General features: G+C 43.3%; 1 protein-coding gene across 1 annotated transcript in view; it reads right to left on the bottom strand.

The window, feature by feature from the left end:
- Positions 1-19,422, bottom strand: part of LOC126188074 (uncharacterized) — a 260,110-nt gene extending 240,688 nt beyond the window's left edge. The window contains exon 1 of the mRNA XM_049929523.1: positions 19,289-19,422. Within this exon, the coding sequence (XP_049785480.1) occupies positions 19,289-19,378 (90 nt within the window). The 5' untranslated portion in view covers positions 19,379-19,422. The remainder of the gene's footprint in view (positions 1-19,288) is intronic.
- Between the last annotated feature and the right edge of the window lie 807 nt (positions 19,423-20,229).

Genomic DNA, 20,229 nt, shown 5'->3' with positions numbered 1-20,229 from the left:
GTTAATGAACGAACGGACAGATCATTACCTTACGAAAACAAAGAAAGTAAACTTTTCAGTTGAGGGAAGACTTGAACCAAGGACCTCCCGTTCCGCAGCTGCTCACGCTAACCACGTGACCACGGCGCTCCTGAACTCGCTCTATCCATGATGTTGCTTATCTTGCGCATGGACTACTCGGTTTGTATATTTTGCTTTTTTTTCTTAGTTCCACACAACTTCTTCCTGTTTTCTCGATTGATCTGTGTTCAGTTTTTCAAGGCCTCTCGACTGTGCCAACTTATAACTAAATCTGAGGGGGGTGCGATGGGAACGTTCCCTTGTTAGGCTTCACAATTGCAATTTTGCTTGTACTGTACTTATATCATGGGAATATCAAAAAGCCAGACATCTTCAACCATACCTACTGTGTGTAGACGGTTCCATGTGTAAAATGAGAAGGGAAATAAGGGAAATGTTATGGCACTGTTGATAGCATACGGGAATCAGCATGTACGCTATGGAAAAATGAGATGACAACTAACGGGGATCAGTACAATTTGGGGTAGCATTGTGGGCTACCTCTTTCGTGGCTCGATTACACTTCCTGAAGATTATTCCAATCAACCCAACTTTGGCATTTCCTTTCTCCAAGATTAGTTTTGATGTGTTGGCAGAAGAGCCAACACAGTATAGCTAGAGGAGGCCGAAATGCACGAGTTTACGTTCACGCAGACTGGCATGAGGTCTGGAACAGGTCAGAGAAATAAGACTAGCAAACAGTAGGTAACTGGTAGAATACTTAACTTTATTCCATAATTGGAGAACATAGGTCTAACGGTACAGGCTTTATAATATAACCAGCAAAAGATAAATGGCGCCTTGCTAGGTCGTAGCAATTGACGTAGCTGAAGGCTATGCTAACTATCGTCTCGGCAAATGAGAGCGTAATTCCCAGTGAACCATGGCTAGCAACGTCGGCTGTACAACTGGGGCGAATGCTAGTAAGTGTCTCTAGACCTGCCGTGTGGCGGCGCTCGGTCTGCAATCACTGATAGTGGCGATACGCGGGTCCGACGTATACTAGCGGACCGCGGCCGATTTCAAAGCTACCACCTAGCAAGTGTGGTGTCTGGCGGTGACACCACAAGTTTATGTGGCCATTCCATATTTAGTGGATGAGATTGGATCAGGGGATTGGTCGCCAATCGTGTAATCACACAATAACGGTAATTTCCGTCTATGAGTATTCCGTTCCATTTGTTTATGTTGAGGATCAACTGCTAGTTCCTGTGCCAAGCACTGAACATTTGCAGGTCTTCTTGCATTTCGCTACAATTTTCTAGCGTCGGAACTTCTCTTCATACAAAGTACTATCCACGAACTGCCTCACGGAGCTTCAGACGTTATCGTCTGGGTCATTTATATATTTTGACACTAATGTAAAAGCAACACTGACACCTATGAACACCGCGCGGCCTAGGGCGCCTTGCCACGGTTGGCGCGCGGCTCCCCCCACCCCCCTACACCCCCGCCCCCCACCCCTCCCCCCGTCGGAGGTTCGAGTCCTGCCTCGACTTGAGCATGGGTGTGTGTGTTGTCCTTAGCGATAGTTAGATTAAGTAGTGTGTAATCCTAGGGACCAATGACCTCAACAGTTTGGCCCCATAGCAAGTCATCAATATCACACCTATGAACCTCCAGCATGAGGCAGGAATAATGGTTAGTAATTTGTTTTTATTAAATCTAGTATTTGTATTTCTGTTGAAATCGCAATCATAAATGTCATTTATTGCCGGTGGCCAGCTTCGGACACGACGTCCATTATCAAACCATGGCCTTAGTCGTAAATACTGAAACATAATACAATCAGTACATTTCCAAATAGCCGCAATGGACAATCATGGGTAATATTTCCTGGTGCTGCGTGGCAGGAAGCAATAACAATATATTGGAGATGATGCAGCTATTACTCATGATATCCAAGTGTGGCTGTTAGCAAATGTGCTGGTTGCCATGTATTCTAGCTTTAAGATGACGGGAGTGGTCTGATAACGGACATCGTGTCCGAAACCGGTTAAGAACTGAAGGATATTCCTCAATAGAGCTTCGACAAAATTACAATGTTAGTTTTTAGACTTACACATTACTGATTTCATGATGTAATAGAAGGCTTGAGTAGACTTCTAGTTTACACGATTCCTACAGCAGCAACGTCAAGAATGAGAAACGAATGGAAGCATAGTTTTGTAGAACAGTTTATTATAGGTCCATAGCTGGCAACAATATTTCAGGAAATAAATCCTCAGCGGGCAGAGGCGACTTGGATTTGCAATTACCCTAGCACAGCCAGTTTCGAGCCTAAGATCTCGCTATCAAATTCATTCACAGCACTAACAAGTTTGTACGTTAAATGTATTCGCAAATGCTAATAACGAGAACTATCAGCTGTAAATTGGAATGACGACGATGAAAATTTCTGCCGTAGCGGGCCTCGAACCCGGATTTCCCGCTTATAACGAGCGGTCGTCTTTGCATTTTTTTCTTTATCATTTTTTTTTAGATCTCATTTTGTTCTATATTGTTCGTTGAATTTGTTCGTGGCGGACGTCCGATGACACTCGTTCAGGTGATCGTTAATCCGCTCACTCAGTTTTTTAATTACAGAGGGTAGCTAAACCCTCTCACCGAACACGCTGAGGTACCGTGCCGGCTAGCATTTGGCTATCGGCGCCCGACTCACGGCCACACCAAAACTCACATATATCTTCAACCACACGTCTACGACCTGTACTCGTACATACATAAGGTATATTCCCGCACAGGTCAGACGTTGTGCATGAAAGTCACTTGCCCGTTATCGGCAGCTAAATACGATATTGCAGGCACTGAAATATCGTAAAAAAATTTTAGTCTCTTTTCAATTGCTAGGGCTGTGTGACGATGATAAGCATTTCAAGTTTTACCTACAAAATAGATAATGGCAAATAAATAAACAAAAAAAGTCAGTTTTAGACCTTGCAGATTTAGTTCCAGAAAAAAATTGTTGATGTTGTGTAATCTCAAACAGAAATAAGGGTGAAAGGCGCTTAATGTACACAAGATTCGGTTTCATATTCAGAATTCAAATAGTTTTCATCGGTTAGATATATATGACAAATCTCGAACTGTAGATAATTGGGAGGGAAAGTTTGCAAATAAAAAACAGTTCTTTGAATCAAACTGTGAGTCATCAGCTTTAGTTAAAGCCTAATCATAACATTCCATTTTCAGTCCTTTTAGAATGAAAAGTCAAAAAAGCAAATTCTACCTTAGCGTCCCGTCGACGATTAGGGCATTAGAAGCGGTGTACAAGATTGAAATTTGGAAGGATTAAGAAGGAAATCTGCCTTTTCCGTTATCACAGGATGAATTGCGGCATTCGCCTTAAGGAAGCAACCAACTTAAACCGTGATGGCATGACGGGCGTTCCAACCGCCAGCCTACGTAATGCGCGTCCAGTGCCTTGCAATTGAGATAACTGACACTCTTGGTTTAGGGGGTATGTGTTGTAAGCTACTTCCTTTGTTGGTGAACTACATTTCCTGAGAATTCTTTTAATCAATCTCAGTCTGGTCTCAGGGGGAGTAACTTACGTCATACAGGGCATCATTCGTGGAGATCATTTGAACTGACGCATTTATTCACTTCTAAAGGTTCGAGATATGACTGCAATCAAAATAACACTCTATAAAATAGAAAACAATAAAGAGGTATTCAGAGTTAACTTCCTTTCTTCCATAAGCTTTTCAGTGTCAGTGCCATCCGCAGCAGTTATTCTCTCATGTTAACATGTTAAGGTATGGCTCATTTTAAAAATAGCTGCATCTCACGTTGACTAATGAACGAAATGTTTGTGTTCGGAATATCAGACCACCTGCGTTACTACGTAGATTGAGGAGTAGCTAGTATATCTACATCCACACCCCACAACCCACCTTGCGGTGTGCAGTAGAGGGTACTTCGTGTTCCATTGTCATTCCCCTCCTCTCCTTTTCCAGTCGAGAATGGTTCGCGGGAAGAACGACTGCCGGCAAGCCCCCCTGCGGGCTCGAATCTCTCTGATTTTACCTTCACGGTCTTTTTTGCGACATATACGTAGGGCGAAACAATATATTTGTTGACTCTTCTTGGAACGTCAGCTCTCGGAATTTTAAAAGTAAACCAAAATGTGATGCAGACCGCCTCTCTTCCAGCGTTTGCCACTGGAGTTGGCTGATGATGCTTTTGTGCTTATTAAATGAACTTACTACGAAACGCGCTACTTTTCTTTGAAACAACTCTATTTCCTCTAACAGTCTTATGTGTCCCATGCTGACAATTGAGTATGTTGTAAGCTATTTCCTTTGTTGGTGAACTGCATTTCCTGAGAATTTTTTCAATGAATCTCAGTCTGGCATCCCCCTGCCATACTCGCGATTATTTCTACGGGGGTCATTCAATAATTAACGAGACAAATTAGTCTGGAAAAAAAAGGGTTAGTAGGGCAAGTTTGGTACTTTTATAGCTTTAAGTTGGCATCATTGGATGAGCCCTCATCAACTGACGTATCAATATTGTTTTGTTCATAATCTCAAAAATATATTTCAAGATGGCGAGTCCGCCTGAAACGTCCACATTAGTTGAACAATCGTTTTTTACTTCCTGAAGGCGAGAAACCAATGAATATATACTGTAGAATGTCTAAAACTTATCGTGAAGGTTGTATGAATCGTGAAAGTTTTTACAAGTGGGTAGACTAGTTCAAAAATGGTCGCGACTCAGTGACTGACGAGCACCGTTCTGGTCGACCAGTTGCGGTTTCAACTCCCTCACTTGAAAGTCGAATTGATGGCATTATTCGCGCCGACTGCCGTGTGACTGTGGAAATAATAGTTGATAAGGTTCAAGTTAGTACTGGTACAGTTCGTAACGTTATCTGTAACAAGCTTAAGTACCGCAAAACATGTGCAACAGGCGTCCCAAAGGAGTTGACGCGGCGACACAAGGAAACAAGATTGAGAATGTGCACAGAGCTAAATGAACGTTATGAAACAGAAGGTGAGCACTTCCTCAACAAAATTTTAACTTGCGATGAAACTTGGGTTCACTATTATGAGCCAGAATCAAAAAGACAAAGCATGGAGTGGAAGCACACCAACTCACCTATAAAAAAAAAATTCAAAACCCAAGGATCAGCAGGAAAAGTCATGTTGACGATGTTTTGAGATGCTGAAGGTCCAGTTTTTTGTGAATATCTCGAAAAGCAGGGTACAATGAACAGCCAGTACTACTCGGATTTGCTTTCAAACAAGGTGAAGCAAACCATGAGAGGGAGACGTCGTTGATCTCAGAGGGAAAGTGTGATTCTCCAGCAAGACAACGCAGGTCCTCATATTCCTCAACTAACCCGTGAAATCATCGACAAGATGGGGTGATAAGTATTGCCTCATCCCCCTCACAGACCGGATTTAGCACCGAGTGATTTCCATTTGTTTGGTGAAATGATGGAGGCATTACGTGGGAAGAGGTTCCAGGACAACGAGAACGTAAAATGTTTGTGGGAAATTGGTTCAAACATCAACATAAAGAGTTCATTGCAGCCGGAATAAAAAAAGCTTGTAGCCCGTTGGAACAAGTGCATAAATGTTCAAGGGGATTATGTTGAAAAGTAGAAAAAGTATTGTTTTGTAAAAATAAACCCTTTTTTCTCCTTAATTATTGAATGATCTTCACATACGCCGTTCCTCTTCAAATCGCTCAGTACGCATACTCCTAGATATTTTACGGATGTAACTGCTTCCAGTGATAGTTTCAGCAATTGTGCAATCATGCAATGTAGGGTCTTTCTGCTTACGTATTCGCAGTACGTTACATTTGTTTGTGTTGAGGGTCAATTACCACGCCTCGCAGCAAGCGTCAGTTATCTGCAGGTCTTCATGGATTTCGGTACAATTTTCTAGATCCAACAGCATCGTTCGCTAAAAGCTCAGGGAACTACCGACGTTATCTACTAGGTCACTTATATATACTGTGGAAATCAATGGTCCTGTAACAATCCCCGTAAGCACTTCTGGAGATTTCTCTCAGTTCAGAATGACATTCGCACTCTCTTTGCTACAACACACAACTGTCTACTTTATAGATTTTAGTTCATGAAAAGACTGTATGCTTAATGTGGAGACGTTTTATTTTTAAATGCGAGAGGCCCAGTATATTATTTTATTTATTGTTTTCAATAAAATTATTGTGTGGTCAATTTATCGACCGTAATTTGAATTTTAGAGCAACAGTTCCAGTCCGTTACATTTTATGTTATTTTTTAATTTATAGAAGTTAACTGTAGCTCTAATGTGACAAGTGCAATTGCATTTAACACCACGTAATGGCCACGGATTGCTGTTTAAGGTAGTTCGCTCAGTAAACAGCACTAATCATGGTTCAGCTGTGAATGTGAATTGACAAGATAAGTGTATCGAGACTTTAAACGTGGTATGTCTTCGTTCTCTTATATACGATCTGTTATTGTATTTTTAGTAAAAATATTACCTCTCGTTTATTCTGACGTCGCTTTGGCTGAAACGAGTTAAATTTTATGTATATTATTCGCGGCACATCCTTCGAGGGATGTGGGAAGCCTCTTTCAAGTGATGGTTTGTAGATGTCTCCGTAAATTGTACAGAGAAACGTAATTACTCGATAAAGAGACACGGGAGGCTGTGGGTTTCTTACACCAAGACACTCAGGAAATCTCTGTGAACTATCCCTGGGCGTTTCTGGTCCCATTCATTCTAAGTCTGTACAAACTAATTACAGTTCTTTTAGATTCGAGAAAATCGGGAACAGCTGAGGCAGTTACTGTTAACAATAGCCTATGTAGTCGTAAATATAGCGCAGACACGGCAATGAGATTTTTTATTAATACACTCCGAATGCCGCTCGTTTACTGACTACGCAAAATATGATTCCCCAAACAAAGAGTGTGTCTTTTCTTTTGTGATCCTTTAAGTACTATTTAATGGTCTTAGTCCTTATTGAGAAGAGTAAGGCCGTCTGTAAAAGGCATTTACGGTGCAACGAACACAGTATTGAAGCACTACCAGTGAAGACAGACAAAAACAGTGGAACCTGCACGGATTTTATTTCACCTACTGCCACATGCGTCATTACAGCTTCAGAAACAACTATTCTAAAGATTTTCAGACCTTCCACACCTCCATAAAAGATTTACGACAGGATCGTAAACACAGGCATTTGGTTTCTGAGGCAACTGGCATCACCTCCCGTTTTCCACTCGTGCCTAGCCCCACAGGCTACACCATAAATGGCATCCTTTTCTTATCGTCATTCTTCTGACTGGTTCGGTATAGCCCTCCAGAAATTGCTCTCCCGGTGTCATACTCTTCTCAGTAACTTGAATGCGTGGTACGATAAGCCGACTGTCCGATAGTTGTCACACTTACCTGCCCATGCTACCTTTGGGTTTGTGCCGATGACACTATTCTGGAAGTCTCATGGTAGGTCTCAAGACTCATACAGTCTACAAATCAACTTTAATAGTCGTTTAGTTCCTACCTTCCCCCAATAATTTTAGTAATCCCGAAGGAATGTTATCTGTCCATTACGCCTTATTCAGTCGCGAGTCTTCCAAAGCTCCGTTAGACTCTGACTCTCATACTGTATCCCCTGTGTCTCATTTTTTTTATCACGTCATCCGACGGCCCTCCTCTTTGTACAAGTCTTATATCTCTTTCTACCTAACTCCCTCCACTTGGTCCAAAAAGTGTAAGTAGGAAAAACGTTTCTGAAAAATTTGTTATTTTTCAAACTGTAGTTAGATTTTCAAAAGCAAAACATTTTTTCGATATATCAATACCCGAAACAAAAATCCATCCTTAAATTGTTTCCCTACCAAGCACTACTCACTATAGAAGATTAATTCGATCATAATAGAAAAACAAACATTTTTATTAGAAATCATTGTTTTACCAGTAGGAAAACATTTCCACTTTCACAACTACGTTTTGAGTACCAACATGCTCCGGAACTTGCGAAAATTCAACGGATGTGGCATTTTCTGTTTTTATTTATTTTTTTTTTACTTTAAATTTCCTTTTTAATTTTTCCTTATCTTTTTTCATTTGTTTAGCGCATTTAGTGGTTCCTTCCCCTGTACCCCGAGGAATAGCTCCAGTCGGTGCAGTCTACTTACGCCCTTGATTTATGGAAACATGACTAATTACTAATCGAAAACAGTGTTGGGAAATGTCATTTGCATGCGGGACTGCTGTTTTATTACTATAAACTGTGAAGTGTTCTCAGCTGGACTTTAAAACAATAAGATGCATACTCAGTAAGCGTAAGTTCGACACTGAATCACAATGCGTTAACGTAAATCAAACATTCCTGAAAACTTCAGTAATACGTTCTGCCATTTAATACTTAATCGAGTGTGTAATGCTTCCTGTTAAGTTTGCTTGCGGCTCTACTTCTCCAAGTACTCGTACACGTCAGACATAAACTTCGCAGCTGCAGAGCGCGCCCCTGTACCCGAGAGAAACTGGGCTCTCTGGAACAAGACGGCTGTTTGTCACTCGTGAAGTCCCATTTAGACCGCAGTCTTCTGGTGACGGGAAAATAGTTTGCCAGCCTGTTACACACCAAGTGCGAATCATCAGCGCACACTTGTCAGCGTGAAGTCGAGCCAAGTGCAACAGCACTGCAGACAATGGGCGGCACCTTCGACGTTTGTTCTGCAAAACGTATTTGACTGTAGACATGACAGAGAAGAAATGGAAAAGCAGTAGAGGACAAGGGCTGTGAGCCATAGTGTTAGGGAGCATGTAACGATTAGCCACCCCATTTCAGACACCGATAACTTGTTGAAATATCCCACTGTCTCGGTGAAACATAAGAACAAATAAAATCCAGGAAACTCTCGTTAGTCGATATTCGTTTACATGTGAGGATGCAAGTGAGCCTCACCGCAGGCAAGGAATAACTGGAAAGAACTCACTTTTTGGCATGAAACCTTCAAAATAATCTTATGTCAACAGTAAATTCCTTAAAAAGAGCACCGCTTTCTACACTGTGCAACAAAATTGAAGGATTTCTTTTTTTGTAATTGTGTCCCAGTCCGACGCATAAGGTTGAAATTTGGCTCAAAGATGCCAAAACCTTCGTCTGTAAGGGCAAAAGCGTGGCGCCCTGCGACGTCACCCTCGAGCTCACTGGCACCAGATTTCATCGAAATTCTGCCCAAACCCGACAGGCACGTTTCGCACATCGTCACACACTCTCTTGCCCGCATTTCACCCCTTCTTTTGAGGCCTCAGCCATGGGGGACACAACCGCTACAACGAGAGTTGATGGCTGAGGTATATATTTCAGACACATCGTCGGTCAAAATCGACACGAGAACGTGTCAGTCGATGGCATAAAGGGTGTCAATGAAACCACCCCTTCGCTTAGGACGGTCGAAAATGGTTCAAATGACTCTGAGCACTATGGGACTTAACATCTGAGGTCATCAGTCCCCTAGAACTTAGAACTACTTAAATCCAACTAACCTAAGGACATCATACACATTCATGCCCGAGGCAGGATTCGAACCTGCGATCGTAGCAGCAGCGCGGTTCCGGACTGAAGCGCCTAGAACCGCTCGGCCACAGCGGCCGGCACGGTCGAAAACCAGAGTTCGTAGAGCTATGAGCAATGGGTGGACGTTCTTTACAACGTTCGAGCCTGCTGTCACCCCCTGGGCGTTTAAACCCCCCTACAAGTACTTCATGGGGCTGCTACCCCACTGAACGTGGTCGTTCGACCAATACCTGAATATAGCTCGCCCTTACGTGATCGGTACCAGGTAGGACTGATGGAGGAAGTAGAGAAGATCCAAAGAAGAGCAGTGCGTTTCTTTAGAGGTTCTTTTAGAAAGCACAAAAGCGACATGAAGACGACCAACCAACTCCAGGTGCAGACGCAGCAGGAGAGAAATTACGACAGCGTATGTGCATAGAAGAGATAACAAATATATTGCTTTCTCTTGTGTACAGGGTGATTATAACTAAAATTAAACTTTCAAAGCGCTCAGAATGACGTCAAATTGCAATTATCGGAGAAGAGGGAAAACATATGGCAGAAGAAAAAAATAATGTGGAAATTGATCAATGGAATGCGCTGTATGTGTTACAATACGTAAAGGAAAACACCTTTAATGCGCACGACCCATGAAGTTGGTATAAGCAATCCGGGTAAACGCCCTTTCCCCCTTTCGCGTCTGCGACGTTCAATGTTCAAATGTGGGTGAAATCTTATAGGACTTAACTGCTAAGGTCATCAGTCCCGAAGCTTACACACTACTTAACCTAAATTATCCTAAGGACAAACACACACACCAATGTCCGAGGGAGGACTCGAACCTCCGCCGGGACCAGCTGCGACGTTCGCCATGACTCTCTCAATGCAGGATCGCGCTCTGCTTGTAAAGCTGTATTACAAGAATGATGACTGTGCACAAGTCGCCCTGCAGAAGTTCCGGACACTGAAGGGTTTGAAAAAAAGGCGTTGGTCCGATTACTGCCGTGGGTCTGCAGAAAATGATACGGAAATTCCAACAGATGGGTTCTTTTGGTGTGCAACCTGGTAGAGGGAGGAAACGAATTGATTCGACCTCAGTGGAAGCAGTGGCCACAGCAGTGAAGGAGGAGACGAATGATGGTGTGCAAACATGCAGTGTACGGAGAATTGCCCAAACGTTGGACGTAACCGTGAGCACGGTGCGTAAAATCCTACGAAACGTCCTTCTTTGCTATCCGTTCAAAATTACTCATGTCCTCGAGTTGCTTCCTTTTGACCTGCCAGCAAGAGAGACCTTTGGTATAGAATTTCTTGCTCACATGGAAGTGAACAATGACTGGTTGCGGAAAATTTTGTGGACAGACGAAGCCCACTTCCATCTGACAGGATATGTCAATAAACAGAATTGCTGAAAATGGGCAACGGAAAATCCACACGCAGATTAACTAGTACCACTTCATCCTGAAAAGGTGCTGGTTTACAGCATCATTTATCATAGAGCCATATGTTTTCGAAGAGACAGGTGCTTTCGGTCCTGTTACCTGTACGGTCATTGGTAAACGCAACGAGTGTCTTTTACGCAACCACGTCACTCCAGTTCTCCAACAGCGTGGAGTCCCACGTGAAACAAGTGTCACAGCAGTGTATTATCATAAATTCATGCTCAATCTGTCCAGAAAAATGCACACAACCCAACCTCAGCTGCTCGAGGTTTGACCACTCATTCTCCACGACAATACTCGCATGCATATTGGCAATATTGTAGCCGAAAAACTAGGTGAATACTGATAGAAAATGTTGCCGCATCCTACCTACAGCCCGAACACGAGTCCACGAGACTGACTTTTTCACGAAATGGAAGTCGTTATCTTTCTCTGGAAGAGCTTTCTACCACCGTTGCCGGAGCCATTCGACAGATGAACAAAAGTGGTTTCCTGGTTGAAATAATAAATCTTCCGAGAAGTTGGGATTCAGTCAGAGAAGCAGGGAGATTATACTGAAGAATTGTAAAGAGATACTGAAAAAATTGTAAGTAAAAAGAAATTAGTGTGCATTATTTATGAAATAACCCAGGTACAATGAATGCGCAGTGGAATTACCTGCTTGCCTATCGCATATTTATCGAGAATCTCTTGCGCAGCGAAGAGTTTCAACTAACTGTGAAAAAGCTCTTGTAACTCTTGCGTACAAAAAAGCGAAAATATCGGACGCACATAATTACACTGCAATACTGCTGACATTCGAGTGCTGTAAGATTCTAGAGCATGTCCCAACCTCAGACATTATGACATCACTGCAGGAAATAAAGCTTCTCTCATAAAATCAACTCATGCGAAACACAGCTGGAATTCATACAGCACATCTTGCAAACAACATTTGCAGGGGAACAGGTAGATCCCGTCTTCGTAGATTTACTACAGCATCAACTACTAACTTCGGAAATTTGTGACTGGCTCGACTACTAACTTCGGACATATATGACTGACTGGACAAACATTTCACTCATAGAACCCATCGTGTTATACCTGGCGAATGAAAGTAGCAGTGGGTGTCCCGAAGGAAGCGTAATAATACCTCAAATGTTCTCAGTGTACACGAACTGTTTGTTGGATAGGATCGGCAGCACTAAGAGATTGTTCACTGACAGTGCTGTTGTCTAGAGGAAAGTATCGTAGTTGCACGATCTCAAGGAAATGTTGAAAGACTTCGTCAAAATCTCCGTTTGATGCAATGGATAAATTTAGATCATGCACACAGAAATACAATCCGGTAGTAGCCGATTACTGGATGGGTGTTGAACATCTTGAGGGCGTTGCATCGTAAAAGTATTTAACAGTAATACTGAGAAGCGATATAAAATGGGACGATGACGCAAATTGATATTAGGGAACAGAAATGACAGATTACTTGAAGTCGGCATGACAACAGACAACTAACCAGTTCAGAGGTGCTCTTTTAGGACCGAAACAGGTTGATATAATGAAAGTGCATTAGAAAGGCTCGGTGGACCTTAAATAGTAATCATCGGAAGAGACACAACTTAGTTCTCGTAGCTTTAGAGAACCCGTATACGAAAAAGACTATGCAACCTTTCTACTGTCAAACTTAGTATACAAAGTAAAATCTTCCCTGGGCCACTACGTAAAAATGCCACGTTCCCTAAATCATTTTCTGTATCATGGACTAGACGTCAAAATGGACTCTTCCTTAAAATATCAGAGAAATTAAATTCCTCTGAAACTTCAAAAGACAGTTAATGACGCATGTTACGTTACCACAGCTATCTCCTCTACAGGGCGAGTCACCAGCTATTGCCACCATGAATAACTCCGAAAGCATGGTAGGAGCTGAAAAGTTTGTGGAAAAAAAGTTGCATGGGACAACAGGGTCCATAATATGATTGTTTTTTGTTGCTAGGAGGGATCGCTTCAGAGATATGAATGTGAAGTTTGCTTTTTTAAATGGGGTGCTATAATTTGGTACTTATTTTCTGATAGCGGATATCGAGACGAATCCAGTGATGTGTAACAGTAAGGTCTTCCAAGGTCAACGAAGGTCAAAGAGGTGACATGAACGTCCATTTACAGCAGGTGTTCGAACTGATGACCGTTGGTATCAGTACAGTGCTACAATTTTCTTATCATGGATTAAGTGGTATTCCTCATGACATCGGCACTTATCGAAGCACATACTCTGACAATTCTGTCTCGCATATCTTCAGATGTAGTTGGAACGTCTTTATAAACAATGTCTTTTACGAATCCCCACAAGAAAAAATCCAGAGGCGTCAAGACTGGTGAACGAGTCGGCCACGTCACATGTCCTCCGCGTCCAGTCCAACGATTTGGAAATTGTCTCTGCAACTCATTTCTAGCCATCAGCGAAAAATGTGCCGGACACCCATCATGTTGATACCATATTCTGTTCCTTGTTCCTAAAGGTATTTCTTCCGATAACAGACCTAAACTGCAGGAATGTGGTGCTCTTCCTACCATTACGATTTCCTCCGATGAAATAGGGGCCTATAATTCTGTCCTCCAGAATCCCACACCATACATTCACCGCCTACGGTTTTTGATGTGCAACTTGCCGCAGCCAACATGGATTTTCAGTTGCCCAATAATGCACGTTATGCAAATTAACATTTCCATGGTTCGTGAATGTAGCCCCGTCAGTAAATAAAATCAAATTAATAAATGTGCCATCCCTCTGAATCTGAAGTTGAGCCCATCGGCAGAATTCAATGCGACGCATACAATCCGTGCCAGTTAATTCTTGGTGGAGACTGATATGGTAAGAATAATATTTATGGTGATGCAGAACACGAACAACACTACTCTGGCTCATGCCAGAGTCCCTTGCAATTTAACGCGAGTAACACAAGGATCTGAAAACACAGTGGCAAGAGTACCAATTTGCATTTCCTCGAAAGTAACTTTCCTTTGCCAGATATGTTTCCGATGCGTTGAAGATCCAGTTGTTCTTAAATTATCATACACATAATTAAATGTACGACGTGTAGGGTGAGTACGCTGAGGACATCTTTCAGCGTATAAGTCTCTAGCTCTCACTGAGTTTCGTTGGCGTTCTCCGTAAATGAGAAGCATATCGACTTGTTCTTCGAAGGAATACATCATTCACATTCGCTTGATTCGACGATACTAGTGTTACTGTTCCTATTAGTGTTGTATTGCGAAACTGTCGAATGGTGTTTACATGTCAATGGCATGTCCGATGGACACGCCGTATTCGGTGAATATGTACTATTTGAACGATATACGAGAGAGAATTGTCAGAGCATGTTCTTCGATAAGTACCTAAGTGATAAGGAATACCACTCAATCTGTGATAAGAAGCTTGTAGCATTGCACAGATACCAATAGTCATCACTTCGTACACCTTCTGTAAATGGACGTTCATGCCACCTTTTTGACCTTCTTGACCTTCAAAGACCCTACTACTACAAATCATTGGATTCGTCTCGAGCCGGCCGGAGTGGCCGTGTGGTTCTAGGCGCTACAGTCTGGAGCCGAGCGACCGCTACGGTCGCAGGTTCGAATCCTGCCTCGGGCATGGATGTGTGTGATGTCCTTAGGTTGGCTAGGTTTAATTAGTTCTACGTTCTAGCCGACTGATGACCTCAGAAGTAAAGTCGCATAGTGCTCAGAGCCATTTGAACCATTTGAACCATTCGTCTCGACAGCCGCCTTCAGAAAATAAGTAGGCTACCAAACTACAGCATCATATTTAAAAACACAATCTTGACCTGCATATCTCTGAAGCGACCCCACCTAGCAACAAAAAACCAACATCATATTATGGCCCTCACTGTCCCATGCAACTTTTGTTCCACAAAATTTTCCGCTCCTATCAAACTTTCAGTGTTATTCTTGGTGGCAACAGTTAGTGACTCACCCTGTATATACTTGTCTGCAGCTCGCTTTCGCCAAACCCCTTTCCGCAAAACTTTCCCAACCCCCTAGTCTACAGAGTTCTCAAGTTAAATTCTGCTCTTTCTTAACAGCCACCGTCACTGACATTCAATCTTCTCCTCTTTCACTATCCCTTCCTCCACTGGTAATGTTAAACACAGCCTCGAATTGCCTAAACTAACCAATGTCATTCTTAATGCTCTTTAATGCTATTGGTGTCAGTTATTATTATTGTAATTACTGTGAATGTTTTGTAGTACAATTGGTATGCGCTGTTACTCGTCAGATATAAGAGAGGGCTAAATAAGCAATAAATAAATAAATATATCTTGTGTAGGGACCATGAGCATAAAATGAGAGGTATCAGAGCACAAACAAACGCGCTTTTCCCTCGCTCAATACGTAAGTGGAACAGTGCAGAAAATCGACAATATTGGTACGAAGTACCCATCTCCTGCGGAGTATAAATGTAGATGTAGAATCACAATGTTTGGGTTCATCGACGACAGATCGGGAAGACTACCTCGTAGCTAGAGAGCAACTCTAGTCATGTTGATTGGTCCTTGCGGCAAGCACCCCTGCCCGCCGGCTCAGCGGCTGTGATGGACCAACACGTGGTGGGCCGGCGTGCGGCATTCCTTCCCGTGGCGCTGTGACGCGCTCCACTTTCCCTTGGCGACCTTGACGGAACCGTAGCCGCCCAGGAATTCTTTCGTTCTCACAGCGCAACACACTTCCGTCTTCTTACCGAGAACACTTGTCGGTCGGACGGCATGTCATTACAAGCTTTAGTGCACTGTGTTCACAACAAATGTGGCGTATTCACATCAGGTGTAATGCCTGTATTTACAAGAAATAGTGGCTACACTAAGAGAACGGAAAATAATGGATCACATCCGCGCACACTGTCCACTGTATAGTATCTTTTACGACTTTCTCCCTTTCTCCCTCTGCCTCTCTTGTTACGACACAGACGTACTCTGAAGTAGTGAAGTTTATTCGTGAAGAAAGTATTAAAGCGATGTCTCACTTTGGGAAAATTAAACATCACCACATATGGAGGCCACTTTTTCTTGCGCGTGTGGTACTCCACAGCATGAAAATACTAAAACATTTCATGTTACCGTACAGATATTGACACAATCTGCCCAAACGACAGTAATACCTAATTTCTACTTTGTTTCCGAACTGGTAATGGATATATTCCCATTCTCAGGGCCTTCGTGTATATATATATACTGTTATTTAAGCACATACCAAAGATTTTCTCGTGCTAAGCCAGCAATAAAATAATAGAAACTTGTACAGCCTATTAAGCAGCTTATTTCAACGTGTAATGTAACGTAACATAAATCCCCGTTTCCCTTATACGATAAAATTAAGCTGCAGATGAGTCCTAGATTAGACCTAACACAACATATCAATGTTATTAGAAATGTTTATTACTGAAGCGAAATTTTTCAATTATTTGCTTTCATCGAGTGATTTGGTTTAAGTTCAGTATTATATTATGGAACAATCACGTTAACTATTGCGATTCTCTGTTAGTTGTCGGTACTTCTTATAAGAACCGCTCTCATTCAATAAGGAGTAGAAGGAACCCAAGTGCCGACAGCTCTCTTTTTTCTGGTCGAGAGTAGCAGGTAGCAGACTATGTACAGGTACTTGGTTTGACTATCCTCTTTCGCGTCCTTCCATCTATGACAACACAAACCACAACAGTGCCTCGTCATAATCATCCTTATCATACATATCCACGCTTGACACTTAGTAAAATTCAAAGCGCGCGAGAGTTCGTGTGTGTGTGTGTGTATGTGTGTGTGTGTGTGTGTGTGTGTGTGTGTGTGTGTGTGTATAGGAAGCATCCAGCTCGTCGTGACAGAGTTTTCGCCCTTTACTTCAGTGCACGATTATAAACACCACAGCCGGCCGCTGTGGACGAGCGGTTCTAGGCGCCACAGTCAGGAACCGCACTGTTCGCAGGTTCGAATCCAGCCTCGGGCATGGGTGTATGTGATGTCCTTAGGTTGGTTAGGTTTAAGTAGTTCTACATCCAGGGGACTGATGACCTCAGATGTTAAGTCCCTTAGTGCTTAGAGCCATTTTAACCATAAACACCACATAAAACTGACGTCCCCATGTTCACCTGATACCCTAACAATACACACTGTTCCCTCCTTCCTTCTAACGCAGTCTCGCATCTTCTAGAGACGTATTAAAAGCTACCTCAAACGGCCTGAAACGAGTTCTAACCACCCCTTAATTCTTTGTAGTAATAATATTACCTACAATGTGAGAAACAGCCACGTCCTCTGACAGAATCAACTTCAAGAACCAACGCCTTGCGGGCGAGTTTGTGGTTGCAACCGCAAAATAGCATGAGAGTGGGAGCCCGAGATTACTGAGTAACCACCGTCTCCGTCACAGGTTTACGACAAGCGAACCGTAGCAGCGGCCGCAGGCAGGAGGTAATCTTCTCACGGAACAGTCGAAAGCTGCCTTACTTCGCTTCAGAAGAAAGTGCTAGCGGTTCGCACGACTTACACAGTTTCCACCTTTCTTTTGAATTTGTTCTTAGCTTCCAGTACGTTTTTCTCTGTAACACAGTTCCCAGTTCCAAAAAATCTGTTTACGTCTGTACTACTTCAAACGACAAGCAAAATTTCTGCAACTTTAGCCCGGTTCCTCAAACTCCTCAAAATGCCGCCACATATGTCCCATACTAGGAATGGATTGGAACTTATTTCTGAATATCCATTACCAATACCAATGCCAGTAGCCTTGCGTCAGCTACTCGATTAAGTGAAATATGCAGCGATGGATAATACCCAGTCGCTCTCTCGTGAAACGGTATGCGTATGTAACACAACAGTGACAGTACTGAATCTCTAAAAATTTACTTATAAAGCTTCAGCTGTATAGACTTTGAAGATCACAAGCTTTATTCTTTTCTAGATTTTCCTTCTTTACTATAATTGAAGAAAATCGAAGCATTTGAGATGTGGCGTTTCAGAAACCTCCTGAAAATACAAGAGAAACAAATGTGGAGGCTGTCGATAGAATCAGCGAGGAAATCAATATGTGGAAAAAATTTACTAAAGCAAAGGACTTAAGATATCAGGGAATAACTTCGGAGACCTGTAGAGGACAAAAACTGTAAGGGTTGATATAGTTTAGAATATGTAGATCAGTAACTGAGGACGCTGGATGTAGATGCTACTCTGAGATGAAGAGATTGGCGCAAGAGAGAAATCGTGGCAAGCACCATCAAACCAATCGGAAGCTTGCCGACGAAATGTAAAAAAGCGGGTTTACTCGTGTGTCACTTCGTGCAACTATCTGTTGTAACGTATGAAGGACGGGAATTGAGAAGTGGCTGAGAGAGGATGTGTTATCTGGCAAGAACAATATTAGAGCTTCGTCCACACAAGGATTTCGTTTTGTGTGATTTCCCGAATATTTGGCCCGAGTGCTGGATGGTCCTTTCGGCGAATCCATAACCGAATTCCTCTTATACATTTATAGTGCTCAGTTCTTCATGGTCGCAACGAAGAAGACATGTTAAAAAGTGAACCGACCTTTCTTCCTCACTTGTACAGAGCTTTATAAGATGTGTAGTTAGCCATCGAATTCAGGTAATACACATCACAGCTGCAATAGTACAGTGAGCTATTTATGCCGTTAGGGACAAATTTCTTACATCCTTCACTCATTTTTAGTATTATACTGTCACCGTCCTGGCGAGTATTAACATCGCTTTCTGCACTTGTACGCATTCTGTAAACAACACAGTGGAAGATAACTTTCTCTCCTTTCCAATCCAGCAGCGGATTAACCGACTGTTGTCGGGAACATTGCCGTGGTTTATCAGGCATGAATCTATTGGAGGTGTTACGTCCTTACGTTCCTCCTAAGAACCAGCTCAAACCAGCCAGTTATCGGGAGCGAACAGCTTGCACTGAGCTACAGTGAAGCTTGAGATTTTGTAGATACTTGAATAGCCGTTTCATTCAACAACAAAAACGTTCTAGAACAGGCACACGATCTAGATGGAATCTTTAGATTTGAATACAACAAACGGAGAGTTTATAGTTACAAAATACGTCCCGCAGCGTTTTGTGGGCGACATACTTCCATCAAGCACTTTCCTAACAACAATGGTTCAGACAGTTGGGCAGACTGCGATGCTCCACCAAAACCCGTGGGGAAGGAAATCCACGTAGCCGTCCAGAGATAACCCCCAGGTTCCACCTGCGGGACGAGCGGCTCTGGGACCTCACCTTGTCGACGCAGGAGACGATGACGCGGTCCAGCGGCGACTTGGAGTCGTGCGCATGCGCGGCGCGCTCCCTGCACCAGGCTGCGCCCATCGCTGAGCAGACGCTGTCGGCTGTCGGCTGTCGCACTCCCGCCGGCTGCGCGCAGACTGGAAGGCTGTGGGCCAGCGCCAGCCTCCCCACCCCACGGCGTGCCGCGGAGCAGCCGGCAGCCGCGGGCTCACGTGTCTCGGCCGGCCGGCACCGGGCACCGCGCCTCCACGCCGCCAAGGTCGCCGCTGCTCGCGCGCTGCGCACTATTTGCATACAGCGTAATAATTGTATTAGGTGACCCCCGGGAACCGGCACCGAGAAAACATTGACAGTGCACATCCGACAACTTCAGCCGAGAGACTCCCTTCTCTCTCCCAAACTAATGACAACGCTCTTTTTTCTCTTTTTTTTCCCCCTAGGTGAACAATAATTTCCGGCTTCCTTTATTTCCGTAGTATGTTCTACGCAAACACGTGATTGTCTTCTTCTTCTCTTCAGGTAATAGCAGAAACTGCCTATTACGGCACCCATCGTTGTCGGGGTCTTCCTCTCTCTCGCCTCTTCCTTGGCATTTAATACTTTCTAGTTTTTAAGGAGTATCTGTCACTCTCCCTTCTTTCTAGGGGTTTGTTATATTTTTCCCTATCCTCTACAATTATATCAGTAAGGCTAAAAATTTTTGGTTCTTCTCTAATGTCTTGATGTCCGCAGCTCGTGGTCTCGCGGTAGCGTTCTCGGTTGCCGAGCACGGGGTCCCGGGTTCGATTCCCGGCGGGGTCAGGGATTTTCACCTGCCTCGAGGCGACTGGGTGTTGTTGGGTCGTCATCATTCATCTCCATTACGGTCGGAGGAAGGCAATGGCAAACCACCTCCGCTAGGACCTTGCCTAGTACGGTGGTGCGGGTCTCCT

This window comes from Schistocerca cancellata, chromosome 5 (assembly GCF_023864275.1).
Source record: "Schistocerca cancellata isolate TAMUIC-IGC-003103 chromosome 5, iqSchCanc2.1, whole genome shotgun sequence".
NCBI lineage: Eukaryota > Metazoa > Arthropoda > Insecta > Orthoptera > Acrididae > Schistocerca > Schistocerca cancellata.
The sequence above is the reverse complement of the archived record's forward strand: the minus strand, read 5'-3'. Positions and strand labels throughout refer to the sequence as shown.